At 38.4% G+C, this 18,224-nt stretch overlaps 1 protein-coding gene across 2 annotated transcripts in view; it reads right to left on the bottom strand.

Annotated features, from left to right (window-relative positions):
• Window positions 1-9,085: 9,085 nt before the first annotated feature.
• ITGA1 (integrin subunit alpha 1) overlaps window positions 9,086-18,224 on the bottom strand; it is a 78,329-nt gene continuing 69,190 nt past the window's right edge. For both annotated transcript variants that reach the window (XM_038169843.2, XM_072031702.1), the window contains exons 26-30: window positions 16,912-17,016; window positions 16,160-16,264; window positions 15,369-15,461; window positions 13,901-14,017; window positions 9,086-13,157 (exon numbers count right to left, since the gene is read on the bottom strand). In XM_038169843.2, the coding sequence (XP_038025771.1) occupies window positions 13,113-13,157; window positions 13,901-14,017; window positions 15,369-15,461; window positions 16,160-16,264; window positions 16,912-17,016 (465 nt within the window). In that variant the 3' untranslated portion in view covers window positions 9,086-13,112. The remainder of the gene's footprint in view (window positions 13,158-13,900; window positions 14,018-15,368; window positions 15,462-16,159; window positions 16,265-16,911; window positions 17,017-18,224) is intronic.

Here is an 18,224-nt window from a genome sequence, read left to right as displayed (position 1 = left end):
TAGGTGAGTTTGGGCTGTGTGACAAAGCTACCATGAAGAAAGGTGAACACAGAAAAAAAGGGTATGTTTCTTCTCCTTGAGTGTACTCAGGTGCAGACCTCAGTTCCACAGAGTGGTAGAAGTTTAAAGCTATTTGGCCCATTGTGGCCAAAGAAACAGATTACTAAACCCACTGAAACCTTCCCAGCCTGTGAAGAACTTGAGTTGCAAAAAAGCTCGAGGATGGAACAGTGCTGGTGAGAAGCTGGTCTCGTCTAGGTCTTAGGCTTTTCCATAGGTATCTGTTTTGGCTGACATCAGAGACAGGACTTTATATTACACAGATTTTGGTCTGAGCCAGTATCAGTTCTTGTACATGATTTTGCCATTGGGGTAATTTATAGTTTTCTATTCAGTTAATTTAATTCCAAAGATCAGGAAGATACACTTCTTACTATTTATAAGGATTGGCAATTTTTTAGTATTTAGCTTATTTTATGACTTTATTCCAAGCCATTATTGCGAATGTAATAGTTGATTTGACTTTAATAGATGTATTTCTGTATCGTCAATACTGTATTATTGATGAAATAAGTGCTTTCAAGAGGGCATATGGTCCATCCTTCTTGGGAATCTGCACAGAGGGCATAATTTAGTGAAAGATGAAAATATCCTACACTCTCAGTCATCTTTGAAAGCCTCTCCATACAAAGGTGGACAGGAAGAATCACTCTGTGTAGGTTTCAGAAGTGCCTACACTGTTGACTTAATTAAAAAAGAAGTCATTTAGTTCAGGAGGACTGGTGTGTCAGATGCATAAAGTACTATGTAATATGTAATAAAATATGTAAACCAGTGTAGTGAGGCCCCCTGCCCAGGTACACACATATGAACACCCCTTACAAAGCAAACAGCCCCCCATTTAGAGCCCATTCCCGTCTTTAGAGCCCTCCATTAGAAAGTCACGATCTACCATCTACATGATTGACATCATTTATCCTGATGTATAGGTTAATCCTCACACCAAAAAAAAAAAAAAAAAAAAAAAAAAAAAAAAAAAAAAAATCAGTTTAAAGCATATGGAGCCGCTTCCCTCACCTCCCCATGCATATCAGGTCCTCCAAGAATCATTCAAATCCATGTGGGGAAGGGGATTTTTTTACATAGTGATTTGAGATTAACAGATCTTGTTACACAGCCCAGTGAAGAGTAAACACTTTGAACTGAGTAATCTGTTTTCCACTAAACCTGCCAGCAATGAAGAGAAAGGGATAACTGAGATGACAACGACTCACAATAGACCTTGGCAAAATGTTTGAAAGTTGAGTTGGGTCAGTATGCACTTGATTTCTTTTACCAGTTGATATGAACCTCAGAGGAACTAAAAAGGATTGAAAAGTGGAATTGGGATTTTAAAGGGAAAACACAGGACCCATAGCTTTATACTCTTTTTCACTACTGGCAAAGAGAAGTATACCAGTGCTTTGATGTGAACAGCAGATGTGCAGGAACAATATTCACATATTTTAAAGTCAGGCTGTCCTCTGAAAAAATAAATATGAAATTGATATTCATGAGAGGGTTCAGCAGAAAGCCCTCAAAAGGCAGAGTGTGGCCATAGTGTCCTCTCTAGTCCTGCTTCTGTCCATACATATCAGCACATGCTAACCTATTACAACTTGTTTTGACAGAACTGTGTCCTACCACCTTGGAGTACATACATATTTTTACTGATTCTCTTTATAGGTGAGCAAAATTTAAGCCTGTTGTGGAGGAAATTATGTTCATGGGAAATAAAGTAGCCAGGGAGGAAATGTTGCCATTCATTTTTGATCCAACAGTGAGGCCCAATATGACAGCCTGCTAAATTTGTATAATTCTGTGCTCTGTAGAACAGTTGGTGTTCTCCCTCAGTGGCTTCAACCCACTTCCCAGGGCATTAACCTTGATGCAGCTGCAATAACCTGTTGAGCTGATAACAACAGTGGGTATCTTCTTCCAAATATTTCTCAGGCACGTGATGAGAAGATTGAGCTCTATCTGCTCAAAATATGACTTTATTTACATATATGACAATTTTATTTTGAAAATTTGAAAACCTAGTTGTTGTCTGGTGTGTGGAACTGAAACCTGTTAATTCTGCCTTTTTATTTGTCTGCCACAAAGAGTTAGTTGCTTAATCACTCTGTAGGCATTTTTTAACCAAACTTTCAAAAATCCTGAATAATCTCATATGAATTGTAAACAGATGAGGTGAAATTAATTAAAATATTAATACATGTTTACTTGTATTGTATTGTATTGTATTTATTTTTGTCCATTTATTTTAGTTTATTTTTCTTATGTTATTTGCAGCTTATCAAAAAAATAATCCTGAGTCTTCAAGAAAATGCTTTTTAGTATGTTTGTAACTACTGAATTGGATCTATTCTCAACAGATCTTTTGCTAAACTACTTTCCATTTGCTACTGAACTTTGAGTTTGATGAAATATAAGACAAGACTGTGAGGAGAAAATTATGGTAACAAGTTCAAGTGTCATCTAGTTGATGTACAAAACTATTCCTTCTCAGATTGCAAAAATCTTATTGTCCTACAAGAAAAAGTCTCAGCTGGCAAACAGGCCAGCTTTCAAAAATGATTAAATCAGAAGGTGCTTTGTATGAAAGAACAAAGTGTGTTGCAGCACTATCTTACAAGACATGTATTGCTCTCTAGCTATATTTGCCTATGCTTTTGTGCTGATAGCTATAGACATCTTTTCAAATATTGGGAGTTTATGTTGCAAAGGAGGCCAGAGTCTTTGAATTAATCTTCTGATCTGAGATCCTCAAATGGAAGATCCCTCAGATAAATGGAAAAAAAATCTAATCTCAGTAGTTTCTGACATTCACGAGAGTCCCTTAACTCACAACACTGGTATCAGCAGAGTGCTTTTTCTGGATCACAGTGTTGTGGGAAGTTTCAGCTGAACCCTAGCAGTCAGACCTACTGACATCTGTAGTGGCATACATAAAATGTCTGCGACCAGAGAAACATGCTCTTATCAGTGATGTTTTATGAGCAGGCAAACAACAGTGAGCATCCGTGGCTATTAATGTGGGCCATAAGATGAGGACACTAAGCAAGGTTCATGTATTCAGTTCCCCAAAAGGAAGGAAAATGAATTATATTTCTTAGGCTACATTGACTGCCACAATTGCAAAACTTCAAATGCCTTTTTAGGGTAAATTGAGGAGATCTTCTGATAAGAAGCAAAGGCTCTGTAACATAAGACTACATGAAGGAAACTTCACCGGAGAGAGTAATCCTATTTAATTACTGCAGGAGGAATAACAATGGCACAGGCAAGGTGCAGAAGCTTTAAGAACCATACATAATAATGAACCAGATAAATAAAATTTCGCAGCAAATACCCAGTAACTCCCAGTTCCAAATCAAGCTGAACCATAACTGAGAAGCCAGATTTCACAGTAGCCACTTCTGAAAGCGAACAGTGCAGAAAGAAGTTTGCCAAGCTAACTGACCTGCAAGATCTAAATGTACAATACACTTCAAGTACTTCTGCTCCTTCTTACATTTCTTTAAAAATACCTAGGCAGTGTAACATTCAATGAGCCCTTGAGGAATGTCTATCTTTTCTGAGAAGATGTGAGGAGGAAGAAAAGAGGACAGAGGAGGGCTTTGCACAAGGGGCAAAGCACTAAAGGACCAACATATCTCCCCAAGAAAAAAAGGCTCGGGGATCATTCTTTTATTTCTCCTTTCTCCTTCTTTTCTTTTCTTTTCTTTTCTTTTCTTTTCTTTTCTTTTCTTTTCTTTTCTTTTCTTTTCTTTTCTTTTCTTTTCTTTTCTTTTCTTTTCTTTTCTTTTCTTTTCTTTTCTTTTCTTTTCTTTTCTTTTCTTTTCTTTTTTCTTTTCTTTTCTTTTCTTTTCTTTTCTTTTCTTTTCTTTTCTTTTCTTTTCTTTTCTTTTCTTTTCTCTTTTCTTTTTTTTTCTTTTCTTTTTTCTTCTCTTCTCTTCTTTTTTTTTTTTCTTTTCTCTCTTCTCTTCTCTTCTCTTCTCTTCTCTTCTCTTCTCTTCTCTTCTCTTCTCTTCTCTTCTCTTCTCTTCTCTTCTCTTCTCTTCTCTTCTCTTCTCTTCTCTTCTCTTCTCTTCTCTTCTCTTCTCTTCTCTTCTCTTCTCTTCTCTTCTCTTCTCTTCTCTTCTCTTCTCTTCTCTTCTCTTCTCTTCTCTTCTCTTCTCTTCTCTTCTCTTCTCTTCTCTTCTCTTCTCTTCTCTTCTCTTCTCTTCTCTTCTCTCTTCTCTTCTCTTCTCTTCTCTTCTCTGAATGAGGTGCTATCAGCCCTGAGGTTTTGTAATTAAAAACAAGACTGCATCAAGGACAGCTCACTTTATCAATGAATTCTTTAAAAAGAATGTAGCTGTGCTTTCTGAGCAGCGAGCAGCCAGTTGTTACTAAAATTTCAGCAGCACTTTAATCTTTGTTGCAAATGAATTTTATTCTTATAAGGCTCAAATCACACATGCTCCATGAACTGCTATTGCTTTCAGAATCTGAAGTATCAGGACTGCTTCTGTTAAATACTATTAGTTACAGTCCTCTTCTTCTGTGCAGCTGCTCTATAATATTGTACTATTTTTTTAATAGTAAATATATATATACATATATATATATATATATATATATATATATATATATATATATATATATATATATTTAATTGGAAATCACTTTAAACAAAAAAGAAATGGCTGATTTTTACCAAAGTACTCCCATTGAAAATGCACGGTAAACTCCAATTATCAGGTATATACATAGTAAGACTGTTGGTAAGCAATCCCCTATGACTGGACAGGATGTTGCTGTTACAGGATTCTGACTCACCATCGGAGTAGTCTCTGATAACAGTTAAGTCATTATGTATTTTGTAATATATATTTTTAAATTTAACTGAGATACGAGTGCAATCTTTAGCTTTTATGAAGTTTTGATACAAATAGTTATTATATTATAAGGAAAGAGGTGTGAACATTATTTCTATGTGGGACAACAGGATATTTGGGTCACAGGAGTAAGTTCTATAGAAAAATTACTGGATGGCGAGGATGGTTGGATGAGTGCAAGGTGCTGCACCTGGATTGGGACAATCCCAGACCTGAGGGCAGACTGGGAGAAGAACTCATTGATAGCAACCCTGCAGAAAAAGACCTAGGGGGTTCTAGTGGAAAAACAGCTCAACATGAGCCTTCCAGGCTCCCTCCCAGAAGCTGGCAGGGCTCATTGAGAGGGCTTTAAACTAGGTATGAAGGGGGACGGGGCTGAAATAAGGCTTGTTGGAGGTGTGCCAGGGGGAATAATGGCTAGGCTAGAGGAGAAGGCAATGGCCCAGCTGAAGTGCATCTACACTAATGCACGCAGCATGGGTAACAAACAAGAGGAGCCATCATGCAGCAGGCAGGCTATGACTTGGTTGCCATCACTCAAACGTGGTGGGACCACTCTCATGATTGGACTGCTGCAATGTCTGGCTATAGGCTCTTCAGAAGGGACAGGCAGCACAGAAAGGGTGATTGTGTGTCTCTCTATATCAGAGAGACTTTTGATATCATGGAACTTGAGGCTGGGAATGATAAGGTTGAGTCCCTATGGGTTAGGATCAGTGGGAAGGCCAACAAGGCAAGCATCCTGGTGGGGGTCTTTTATAGACCACCGAACCAGGATGAGGAGATGGATGAGGAATTCTACAGGCAGCTGGCAGAAGTTGCGAAATCATCAATGCTTGTTCTCATGAGGGACTTCCACTTCCCAGACATATCCTGGAAGCACAACACAGCCCAGAGAAAACAGTCTAGGAGGTTCCTGGAGAGTGTGGAGGGTAACTTCCTGATGCAGCTGGTTAGTGAGCCTACCAGGGGAGGTGCCCTGATAGACCTGCTTTTCACAAACAGAGTGTCTGGGAGCTGTCTTGGGCAGAGTGACCACAAAACGGTAGAGTTCTCTATTCTTGGTAAAGTCAGGAGGGGGATCAGTTTTGAACTTCCAGAGGGCTGACTTTGAGCTGTTCAGGACACTGATTGGTAGAGTCCCTTGATTGGTGGTTCTGAAGGGCAGAGGAGTCCACGAAGGCTGGGAGGAAATCTTAATGACTCAGGAGCAGTCTGTCCCCATGTGCCCAAAGGCAAGCCGGCATGGAACAAGAGCGGCCTGGCTCAACAGAGAGTTGTGGCTTGAGCTTAGGAGAAAAAAGAGGGTTTATGATCTTTGGAAAAGAGGGCGGGCCACTCAGGAGGACTATAAAAATGTTGTGAAGCTGTGCAGGGACAAAATTAGAAAGGCCAAAGCTCATCTGGAGCTTAAACTGGCTACTGCCATTAAAGATAACAAAAAACGCTTTTATAAATACATCGACACAAAAAGGAGGACTAAGGAGAATCTCCATCCTTTACTGGATGTGAGGGTAAACTTAGTTACCAGAGATGAGGAAAAGGCTGAGGTGCTTAATGCCTTCTTTGCCTCAGTCTTTAGTGGCAATACCTGTTGTTCTCTGGATACCCAGTACCCTGAGCTGGTGGAAGGGGATGGGGAGCAGGATGTGGCCCTCATAATCCACCAGGAAATGGTTGGTGACCTGCTACAGCACTTGGATGTACGCAGGTCGATGGGGCCAGATGGGATCCACCTGAGGGTACTGAGAGAACTGGCGGAGGAGCTGGCCAAGCCGCTTTCCATCATTTATCAACAGTCCTGGTTTCAGGGGAGGTCCCAGTTGACTGGCATCTAGCAAACGTGATGCCCATCTACAAGAAGGGCCGGAAGGTAGACCCGGGGAACTATAGGCCTGTCAGTTTGACCTCAGTGCCAGGGAAGCTCATGGAGCAGATTATCTAGAATGTCATCACATGGCACTTGCAGGGCAATCAGGAGATGCAGGCCCAGTCAGCATGGGTTTATGAAAGGCAGGTCCTGCTTGACGAACCTGATCTCCTTCTATGACAAAGTGACATGCTGGGTGGAAGAGGGAAAGGTTGTGGATGTGGTCTACCTTGACTTCAGCAAGGCTTTTGTCACCGTTTCCCACAGCATTCTCCTCAAGAAACTGACTGCTTGTGGCTTGGACTGGCGTACACTTCATTGGGTTAAAAACTGGCTGGATAGCGGGGCCCAAAGGGTTATGGTAAATGGAGTCAAATCCAGTTGGAGGCCAGTCACTAGTGGCGTTCCCCAGGGCTTGGTACTGGGGCCAGTCCTCTTTAATATCTTTATCAGTGATCTGGATGAGGGGATCAAGTGCACCCTCAGTAAGTTCGCAGATGACACCAAGTTAGATGCGTGTGTCGGTCTGCTCGAGGGTAGGAAGGCTCTGCAGGAGGATCTGGATAGGCTGCACCGATGGGCTGAGGTCAACTGTATGAGGTTCAACAAGGCCAAGTGCCGGGTCCTCCACCTGGGGCACAACAACCCCAAGCAAAGCTACAGGCTGGGAGAGGAGTGGTTGGAGAGCTGCCAGGTGGAGAAGGACCTGGGAGTGATGGTGGATAGTCGCCTGAATATGAGCCAGCAGTGTGCTCAGGTGGCCAAGAAGGCCAACGGCATCCTGGCTTGTATAAGAAGCAGTGTGGCCAGCAGGGCTAGGGAAGTGATTGTCCCCCTGTACTTGGTGAGGCCGCACCTCGACTACTGTGTTCAGTTTTGGGCCCCTCACTACAAGAAGGACATGGAGGTGCTCGAGCGAGTCCAGAGAAGGGCAATGAAGCTGGTGAGGGGTCTGGAGAACAAGTCCTACGAGGAGCGGCTGAGGGAGCTGGGGTTGTTCAGCCTGGAGAAAAGGAGGCTTGTGGGCAACCTTATTGCTCTCTATAGGTACATTAAAGGAGGCTGTAGTGAGGTGGGGGTTGGCCTGTTCTCCCACGTGCCTGGTGACAGGACGAGGGGAATTGGGCTAAAGTTGCACCAGGGGATGTTTAGGTTGGATATTAGGAAAAAATTCTTTACAGAAAGGGTTGTTCGGCATTGGAATGGGCTGCCCAGGGAAGTGGTGGAGTCACCACCCCTGGAGGTCTTTAAAAGACATTTAGATGTAGAGCTTAGTGATACGGTTTACTGGAGGACTGGTTAGTGTTAGGTCAGAGGTTGGACTAGGTGATGCTGGAGGTCTCTTCCAACCTAGACGATCCTGTGATTCTGTGAGCCAGCAATGTGTGCCTGCAGCCCAGAAGGCCAACTATATCCTGGGCTGCACCAACAGAGGGGTGGGCAGCAGGTGGAGAGAGGGGATTGTGCCCCTCTGCTCTGACCTTGTGAGGCCCCACCTGGGACCCCCAGCACAAGAAGGATGTGGGGCTGTTAGAGCGGGTCCAGAGGAGGGCCACAAAGACGATCACAGATGAGGGCTGGAGCCTGTGTCTTATGAAGAAAGGCTGAGAGAACTGGGGATGTTCAGCCTGGAGAAGGCTCCAGGGAGACCTCATTGTGGCCTTTCAGTACTTAACAGGGTCTTATAAAAAGGACGGAGAAGGACTCTTTACTCAGGTAGATAATTATAGGACAAGGGGGAATGGTCTTAAACCAGAAGAGGATAGACTAGGCATTAGGAGGAAATTCTTCATTGTAGAAAGGTGGTGAGGCACAAGTTTCCCAGAGAAGCTGTGGATGCCCCATCCCTGGAGGTGTTCCAAACCAGGCTGGATAGGACCCTGAGTAACCTGATGTAGTAGGTGGCTTCCCTGCCTATGACAAGGGGGTTGGAGTTAGATGATCTTTAAGTTCCCTTCGAACCTGAGCCATTCTATGTTTCTATGAGGAGTGAATGTATCTTCAGCTTTTTTTGTATATAATGTCATGAAACCAAATCTGTCAGAAATTCTTACTGTCCTTTGAAAAATTTTTAAATGCAGCTACAAGCACAATACATACAATGCATGGCAACCTTCTGAACAATTGACAGAATTCAAGATTTCCTTGATTTTATGCTGGGCAAGGATGTTTAGTTCTGTAATAGCTTTCTATTGACAAGTAGACAGACTTAGGTAGTTTTTAGGTACTGGAATGTCTTTATATGTATTTTATACCATTGAAAGTCAAACAAATTACAAAGAACACACACTAGATTTTTATTTTATTTTATTTATTAATCAATAAAGCACATGGAATAACTTTACAGGAAAAAACTGTGCAGAATGCTGTGATTTCTTTCTTTAACAAAAAATTCCATCTGATTCCTGGTAAGAGGCATAACTAACAGAGGTATACTCTCATTCTCTTGCTCTGCTTTTATTTATTTATTGTTTGAATTGCATCATCTATACAGTACTTAATCCAGGAAAATAAAATAATTAGACAATGTGGAATTCATTAGATAAGCCTGATCCTAAGTCCAGCCTCTTTTTCCCACATGAGAAGATGAAAACCCTTGGCTCCAGTTGGTAGATTCCCCTGACACAAGCCCTGAAGAAGAGGTACATTGTGCCTGAAGGAACTCAGCACAGGCAGTGTACTACTGATCTCAGGCATGGGCTCAGGAAAAGTGGCTGGTATCTTGGCAAGGGCTCAAGATACAGAGCGAGGATGACAGTAGCATAAGCAGCAGCTCAGGGAGATTGCTCTAACGTAGATGCTGTCTGCCAAGTCTTGTAAAATCATATAGGGAACTGACAACCTCTAGAACAGCCTCGGACTGAAGTAGGAGCAATGGTTTAAAGCTTTGCTATGCTATAGAAACATAGATTCTCCATTACCTTGCTCTAACATTAGCTACTTCAGTGCTGAAATTAGGAACAGACCTGGGCCAGATTTCTTCCATTGCTTAAGCTCAGGTTATACACCCAATTCATTACATTTTTTTATGGGCTTTTATTTGAATAACAAAAATGTTTATCTTGCTAATAGTTAGAATCACATTACAAGCCTAATGTATCTTTTAATAGGAATAAAACAGATTACATGCTTTACTGATATTTTTGGTGCCTGCTAAATTTCAATGAGATGTTCCTGATGTTTGAAATAGTGATTTCAGTAGGCTTTTCTGCTGTGAGAAGCAGCAAAAGTGAGAAGCAGTAAAAATACTGCTCTTGCAGTGCTGTGGAAAGATTCTATGTATAAAAATAGTGATTTCACTAATGTAGCCTGTGTAAGAGTAATGTGCTACAGTGGTATCCCCTTTACTTACTTATATTTTAAATAGATATTACAATTAAGCTTCTGATAATAGGTCAAATGTGAAAAGGGAGAAAGCATCATGAGAAACAGAATAGCAGTGTGGTTATAAGAAGCTTCCTACTGTTTTTACAGTGCAAAGCAAGGCTAAAAAGAATGGGACAATCTCAAACATACTTTGCATTGATAAAATACGTATTTTTGTGTACAAGTTAGGGAAACAGACTGTTCTATTGACTTATATTTTAAAACAGGCTGGTGCTTTAAAATAAGACATGAAATATCATCAGAAAAAGTACAAGGCTTGGTTTATCAGATTACCATAACTAAAAAGTGAAACAAACAAAAGGTATGCTGCATAAAAATGATGTGTGACATGAATTAACTTAGAGTGATTAATTTTATGAAGCCAGGAAAAATGACCTAATGGTTAACAAACTGGGTGAATAATAATAAATACAAGTATTTCCTTTACTACCATAGACTGTATGTGTGCATAGGTGAGTCACAACTTTTTCATAATTGTTCCTCCACAAAACCATATTAGGATAATAGCATTGTTATGTCTTTACAGAGATACTATAAGGAAAAAAACAAAACAAAACAAAATATAAGCACATTTTTAATTCTAAGACATTCAGATTTTGTGCTGACACGTGCCATTTAATTCCTCCAAACAAATTGGCAAAATTATACTTAAAAAATAAAAAATAAAACTTGCATCTCACACTGACTGAAAACACTGTTGGAAATATTAATTTATCATCTTTGTTCAACAGCTGGATTTTTGCATTCCTCTGAGGACAATTTAAATCACATGATAAATGAAGCAGTGATCCTACCTACAACAATTCTGCCTCATTTTTTGCTTCCACTGAAGCTTTTACTCTGTGCTCAGAACCAGGGCAGCACATCTTGTATCCACTGGGGTCAGGCATGCTTGTAAGCACGCAGCTGAGCCCATCAGGTAAGCCCACTGACTCTGTGGCTCTCCCAGGCTCCTCACGGTGTTCTTGCAGAATGCTTTGCCCTCTCCTCTGAGTCTTGCTGCTTTCAGCAGAACATTTGTTATGAAACAATCACCTTTCCCACAGGCAGAAGGAGAAGTTACAAACACATTCAAAGGTAATCTTACTTGATGCATTAACATAAATCTCAGCCTTTCCCAATAACTACTCTCTAATTTAGGAACTAAATAGAAGGTACTTAAGAGTGACAGCATCTTTTAAACAATGAAGCACCTTCTGGCACATTTCCAGAGTTGTACTTGCCAGCATGTTCAACCCAAGCTATGGTCTCTTAAAGAAGAAAAAAGTCTTCACTAAATGTATTAAAAGAATAAAAAGATCGTTATAAAATATATTATTGCTTTTTAAGCTGTTACTATAAAGTCAGTAGAGCGTATATGATAAAATAAAACCTTTTGAAAACTGCAATGATTTTTTTTTTTTTCATTCCAATGAAATTTGTACCAACAAGAGGAACAAATTATCCTGGTTTCCTTGGCAAGGCAAAGGCATTTCCACAAATGAGGACATCTTACAGAAGTGCTCTTCAACATTTTCTGATCTATTGGCAATCGATATTGAGTCACATCATGCTGAGACAACATTGCACTTTGCCTGCAGGCCTCCATTTTCTTGTTAGTTTTGTGTGACTGCAAGTAAAGTAGGAAGCTCTTATGGACAATGTATAGCCAAGAGCTGCAGAGAGAAATACTTGTAGAAGGAAAACAAGTGTGTGAAAGAAGAAAGGAGGAAGTTTCCTGTTAAGCTGACTAGTCTAAATTGGTTTAAAGAAATATTTTGCTATCTACAGTTCAGTGTATTCTTATATAAATTTTTAATCCTTATCACAAAATAAACATCATTTGTTAAGTGCTTATTTAGTATAGAAATTCTTCATTAATTTTTAAATTCCCAAGTAACAAAGATGAGGTGTGACTTACACTACTAGAAGAAGCTTGCCAGTGCTAAATTTATCTGTGCTCTTTTGTTAATTATTATTTTTTACACACTAAACTCATTGGATTAAATAGCTACACAACAACTGTACAGTGACAGTTTATGAAGCACCCTCCTGGCTACTCCAAGATATACAGCAAGAGTCAAACTTTCAGGGTACCTCTAAACATTTTCTGCATAAATACGGACATTTCAATCTGCAGACACAATTGTGCCTCTGCTTATTTGTGTACAGTGTGCAATTAGTTGGGCTTGAATGTTTTGTGCATACATTTCTAGGTCTGCCAAAAATCTGTTTGAACTTCAAACAGTTACATGATTTAATGGATCTATCTTTACCGGTCCTCTTGAAAACAAAAGTTTCTTTCTTGGAGTTTCCTGGGTTCTAGTGGACACGCTAAAATAGTTGAATGAGAAGTCCAAGGAATTTCAGTGATTCCTTGCAGAACACCCAAAGTTCTGCAGGTATTTCTATCTTCTGAATTTTCATTACCTCAGTTGCCATATAATATTTGGTGCATTCTCGAAGTTTGAATCTTCTGCTTTGTGAACTGACAGCCCATAAAATGGAGAAAATTTTGAATATAACACTTTTTTCCCTTTGAAAATCGTAAGTTGATAAAAACAGTGGGACTGCTACATACAAACTGACTTGTTGCATAATGTGGGATGAAAAAGGATTCCACATGTATATGCATATAAAAATATGATTAGGCGCTTTTCACATTAAAAACCTTAGCATCTTTGAACTCAGTTACTCTCCAAAAATGAGTAACACTTGAAAGTATGTCCTTGAGTATCACAAAATGACATAAGGCTGTTTATTCTTTCTTTGCATCATTCACCTGTGCACTTGATTTGCTTGCTTGATGTTCTGCTTGCTGTCTTTTAAATGCACCAGAGTTTAGAAAACATTGTAGCCCTTGCATATATACCTAAGTTTTTAATTTTACAGTCACATTTTTGAGGCAGACCTGAAAAAATGTGTGTTTTTTTTTTTTTTTTTTTTCCCCCTCATTTTTCCATTTTCTTCTTTAGAGGTCTCTTGAAAAATCCAGCCTGCAGGAGAGAAAAATGCGAATAAAGAACTACTCAAAGCACACAACTCAAAGCACATTGGTAGCATTCATACTCTGAATTCTTGTTACTACTTCACACTTGCAGTGCAGTAAAAAGTCGTTTAATATTTTATCAGTGAAGTACAACCCTTTAGGTTTTCCTTTCCAGGAAAATATACAATGAGTGATTGCTGAATCATTGTTATTCTCACATAATGTCAAAGACTAAAATGCTTAATAATAGTTGGTCTTCAGTTGAATAAATAATAATTTATGCTTGTCAATTTTTTCAAGGCATAATGAATGTTGAAATATATACATATATATAAACTGTAGCTTAAATATAACTTGAATATTTAGCTTGGAAAAGAGTGCCCACTTGTGGCAATACTTACACCACAGGCCTAGCATTCCTTGTACAAAGAGAACACCTGGTCACATCCAGCCAAAGCTAAAGCAAAAAACCTTATGGCTCTAAAATCTCTATTTAATTTTATTTCCATCACATTGTTATGTATACAACACTACAGGCTTTAATCAGAAAGCATAGCATGTCACACTTCAGAAGAATGTGCTGTTATTAGTTATTTTGTTTTTTCTACAAGATTTCATTCTTCCTATTGGCTAATATTAGTGTCCATGAGGTTCTAGTTATAGAACATGACACAGAATTTATGTATATTTCTTTATTGTATATTTATGTATATTACTTTATTTTCGTGAAGAGACGGATGTGCAGCTTACCTTCCACAAAGCAAATATAAGCAGCGCAAGAATTAAGAGTCCAGCGAAGATACTGAGGAGGATAACCCATAAGGGGACTGAACCAGGTGGGAGTTCTTTCGAAATCTTAATCATGGTCTACAAAGTGTTCAGAATGTAAGCAATCAATGACATTCTACAATAATGAATAATTCTAAAATAACAACAGAGCAGCATGACTTTTATTAGTAAACACTGATTTTCCAGGGTCTCGCTTTGTGAGGAACGGCCCTGCTATTAGTCAGTAGTGATTTTTATGAAGAACTCAGAACCAAAAATATGGGTAGTTAAAATGAATGTTAAGGAGTTTGTTCAGTATATTCTTCATCACTCAATGCCTGCCTCCCTGAAAGATGACAGTGATTAGCAAGCTTAGTATAAAAGGCTGTGGGGACACTAATTTAATTTTAAAGAAGGCTTAGCTAGTGTAAACTGAACTGAAATATGGAACATTCAAATTTTAAATGGAAGTGATGATATAGTGAATTTGAATTATTTTAACTTAAGAGTTTATTAAAGAGACAACTTCATAGTTCAAAAACATTAAAGATACAGATACAAACACAGATATTCAACTTGAAATTATGTCTTTATCTACAAGCCTCTCACCTCTGTTTTTGCCCCAGGATTGTATTTCAACCTGTCACTTAAAAGACATGCCTGGATATAGTATCATTTAATAGTTGACTTGTGAGATCTGCATTCCAAAAATATTTTACACAAGATCTAATTCTCATTGTCTGTTATTTTGCTATGAATTGAGGGATATTAACAGTAATAACACATAATAACATTTAAAAATGTACACTGTAGTAAATAAACCCCTGCATGTACAAGTCATCACAGAAAAGCAGTGCATTAGCCACTATAAACCTCTTGGAATTTCTCTTGGAATAGAATGTATTCAAGGATAAATAGCAAATCAAAATAAATTGAAGACATTTATTTCTTTTTATATCTGATATCTCTGCTATAGCATTACATACAAGTTCCTGTTAATAGCCCATGAATAAACAACTATAGATTTTAATAGCAACTCATTAGTGAAATGTTGTTTCAGACGTAGCATACAAGAAAATAACCATGAAAATTTCTGGAAAATAAAATATACTGTTTCAAATATATGTCTTGGTTAATGAAATAATAAATGGTTAAAGAAATAATAAATAAATCAATAATAAAGAAAATACATGTACAATGTACAAAGTAGGATCACTTGACCAAGGACAGCTTTTTTACCCAGGTACATTGGTGGGTTAAGAGAATTTCAGTATAATTAGCTGTCTAATTCTGACATTTTCTACGGTAATGTGAAATCACTTATTTGTATTTAGAGTAGGATAGTAAACTACAACAGATAGTGATCGATTCACTAGAAATGAATGACTGAATAATTCAGTAGCAGAATAAATCCTATGAAGAGTAAATCCATGAATTATCATGTTATTACCTCTAGTTTTTGGTGGTCATTTCTCAAAATCAGTGATGAGTTTTCGCTCCTAAGTAAGGCTTTCACAACAAGGGTTAAACTGTGAATAGTTGCCTGGAAGAAGAAAGAAATGTCAATGGTTTGTATTAGGTATCTTGAAGCAGAAAGTTTTGCAGAAATATGAAGGCTAAGAGCAAAACATAAAGCTAAAGTTTTGGGAGTGATGTTGAAAAGGTCTGTGTATGAAAGTCAGCAAAGCAGCTTGTGCATGACACCTTCAGCATGCACATCACTGTTTGCAGGATCAAAGATTTCAAAGAAATACTGCTTAATCCTGGAATAGTACTTTGGCCACAGGGACAGATTCAGGCTTTCTAAAATTCTCCTGTATCTCCTAACTTGCCCAGTTATTTTTCATAGAAAGACAAGACACAAAGCAGGAACTCAACTCAGTATCCTATAGTATTCTAGACCTGTGAGGTCTTTCCAGGTAAAAACTTAAAAAATGTGTTTCTATATATCCCTTTTTATATCTGCTGAATTATAATTTGTGGATGGTTAACCAACTAATAAAAAAGACCATTGATACAGAATAAGTAAGGGTTGTCTTTCTAATGTGTTTTAAATTTCATGCTAAGTATTACAAAGATAATAAAAGAGATCAAAATTAATTTTGCAGAAATATAAAAAAGCAAGATGAACAATTCAAAATAACAGAGAACCATGCAGAGTTAAAAAATATTTAAGATGTAAGTTCAAACATTAAAGAGAGTGGCTTAAGATTTTCAAACTTTCAGATGAGATTTACTTACTTTAATGATGGTAGGCTTCCACACTCTCAATGAAACATTCACTTGTGATATGTCAGATGGGACCAGGGCACAGTTAATAGATGCACAGCTGTATGTATCACAGTCCTGTTTAAAAGTCAACAGTGTGAATTAACAGTAACAGATTTTTCACGTTATTAAAGTAAAACCAGTTAAGCTTATTATGTATGCAAATCATAGCCTTGCTGTGATATCAGTCCAAGATTAGTATAAATTACTAGGGCTTTTTGTGCAAAAACTACACTGCAGTAGGCAATTAATTGAGATATTCATGCTGTGGTAGAACAGTCCCAGTTTTTGCAATCTCTTAGCCTTGAGGAATCTTGGTTTCTGTAGCTATGCAACAAAAGGCATCATTAGAGTTCCCTAAACGAGGCACAGCCTGTAACTGCAGGAAGTTTTCTGCCAATACACCTATGCCTTCTCTACAGTGTTTCTTAAACTTTTCTCTTTGTGGAAAGATGAATCTTTCAAGCAAGGCAGGAGAACTTAGGTATCTTTATATAGATCTAATAGATATATATCTAATACAGAAGGTGAGATTTACTCAGCTGTCAGAAGTAATTATAGTAAATAATTAAATAACAGGAAATAATTAAAGATACCTTTTATGGCTATTAAACTGATTTTCCATAGGATGCAGCATAAGAGAAGATTTTGTATATTAATTGTAGAAATACTCAGCTCAAACACCTGGATCTAGGATGAATTACATATACTATTAGTAGGCTTACCATAATTGTATCCTTTGTAGGTTCTTTTATTTTTGGCAACACAAACGGTTTTCCAGAGCTGATTTTTAAGGGATCTACAGGGTAACTAGATCGGCAGATGGCGTTCTGTTAGCAGAAAAAGAAAAGAAAATCTTATTGCTCGAATATTCAACATGTTACTAATAAAGGCTCTTGGAAACAAGCCAACTTTAAAAATATTTATTGTTTTTTTTTTAATGTAAAAAATAATAATATTTAATAACATCAACTAACTGTACCAAGCAGCTAAATGCAATAAAACTTCATACTGCAAGAGTGCTGAAGAGCAAGTTAGGATGGTATAGGTACTGAAGTATCATTAAGCAAACAACAAATGAGCTTTTTATGAGATAATTTAACCTAAGCTCTATCCAGCTACTTAAACATCTGTAGAAGCAAACAAGAACTTCCTGTAAGTTGACTGCCTTGAGTTCAATAGCCAACCAGCAAGAGCTGGCTATTATGGGAACTAAATAGCTTTTGCACGGGGATCCACAGCTCTTCTGCCTTAGCAAGCAGACAGGTTAACTGCAGGTTTCAGGAGCTCCTGTTATGCTGCCAAGGGAGGAGGGAAAGGTGCTGTGGTACTACTGGCCTTTCATGGCTCCTTCAAAGGCAACTGAGAAATCCTTTTCCTTTGCAGGGAAGAGAGGTGAGCTTTCTCCTCCTTTTTTTTTTTTTTTTTTTTTTTTCCTGTCCAGGATATTTACTTTCTGATTACAATGAAGATGGATTGCAATCCCCTGCAGTGCACTTTGGCACACCACTGTCACTAGGGTGTAGCTAACAGTAGATGAATTATACCCATAGAAAAATGCAGATCTGTGAATGCGTGTGTAAGCTCAGGTCAAATGTGGTCACTGGTTAGAATGAAGAAATTTAAAAAGTCAGAACTTCCTTGCATTCTAAGCATGAAATATTTTGATTTTGTTTTGTTTTAAAGTGAACCTTGAACTTTCATTTAGATCTTTCATTCATCTTGTTTTTCAGTGGTGCAATACCTCACACCTAAGTGAAATATTTGGGAAGAGGTGTGGTTCTGAAGGAAAAGATGAAAAGGAAAAAAAAAAAAGTGGGTTCACTTAGTGCTCGGCCATCCAATTATTGATATAGCTCTAGTTTTATTGTTTTGCTGGAATTGTGATATCCTCCAGCTGCTCTCGAGGAGTGAAACAGAAAAACTAATCACCCTCAAATACAGTGAAGAGCATTTGAAAGGTGTGACCTATTACCCCTTCAGGATGTCACAGCTCCCCAGACAAGGAAGAATCCAGAGGGTTGCTAGCGCCAGGGAG

The sequence above is a fragment of the Anas platyrhynchos genome, chromosome Z (genome assembly GCF_047663525.1).
Source record: "Anas platyrhynchos isolate ZD024472 breed Pekin duck chromosome Z, IASCAAS_PekinDuck_T2T, whole genome shotgun sequence".
Taxonomy (NCBI): domain Eukaryota; kingdom Metazoa; phylum Chordata; class Aves; order Anseriformes; family Anatidae; genus Anas; species Anas platyrhynchos.
The sequence above is the reverse complement of the archived record's forward strand: the minus strand, read 5'-3'. Positions and strand labels throughout refer to the sequence as shown.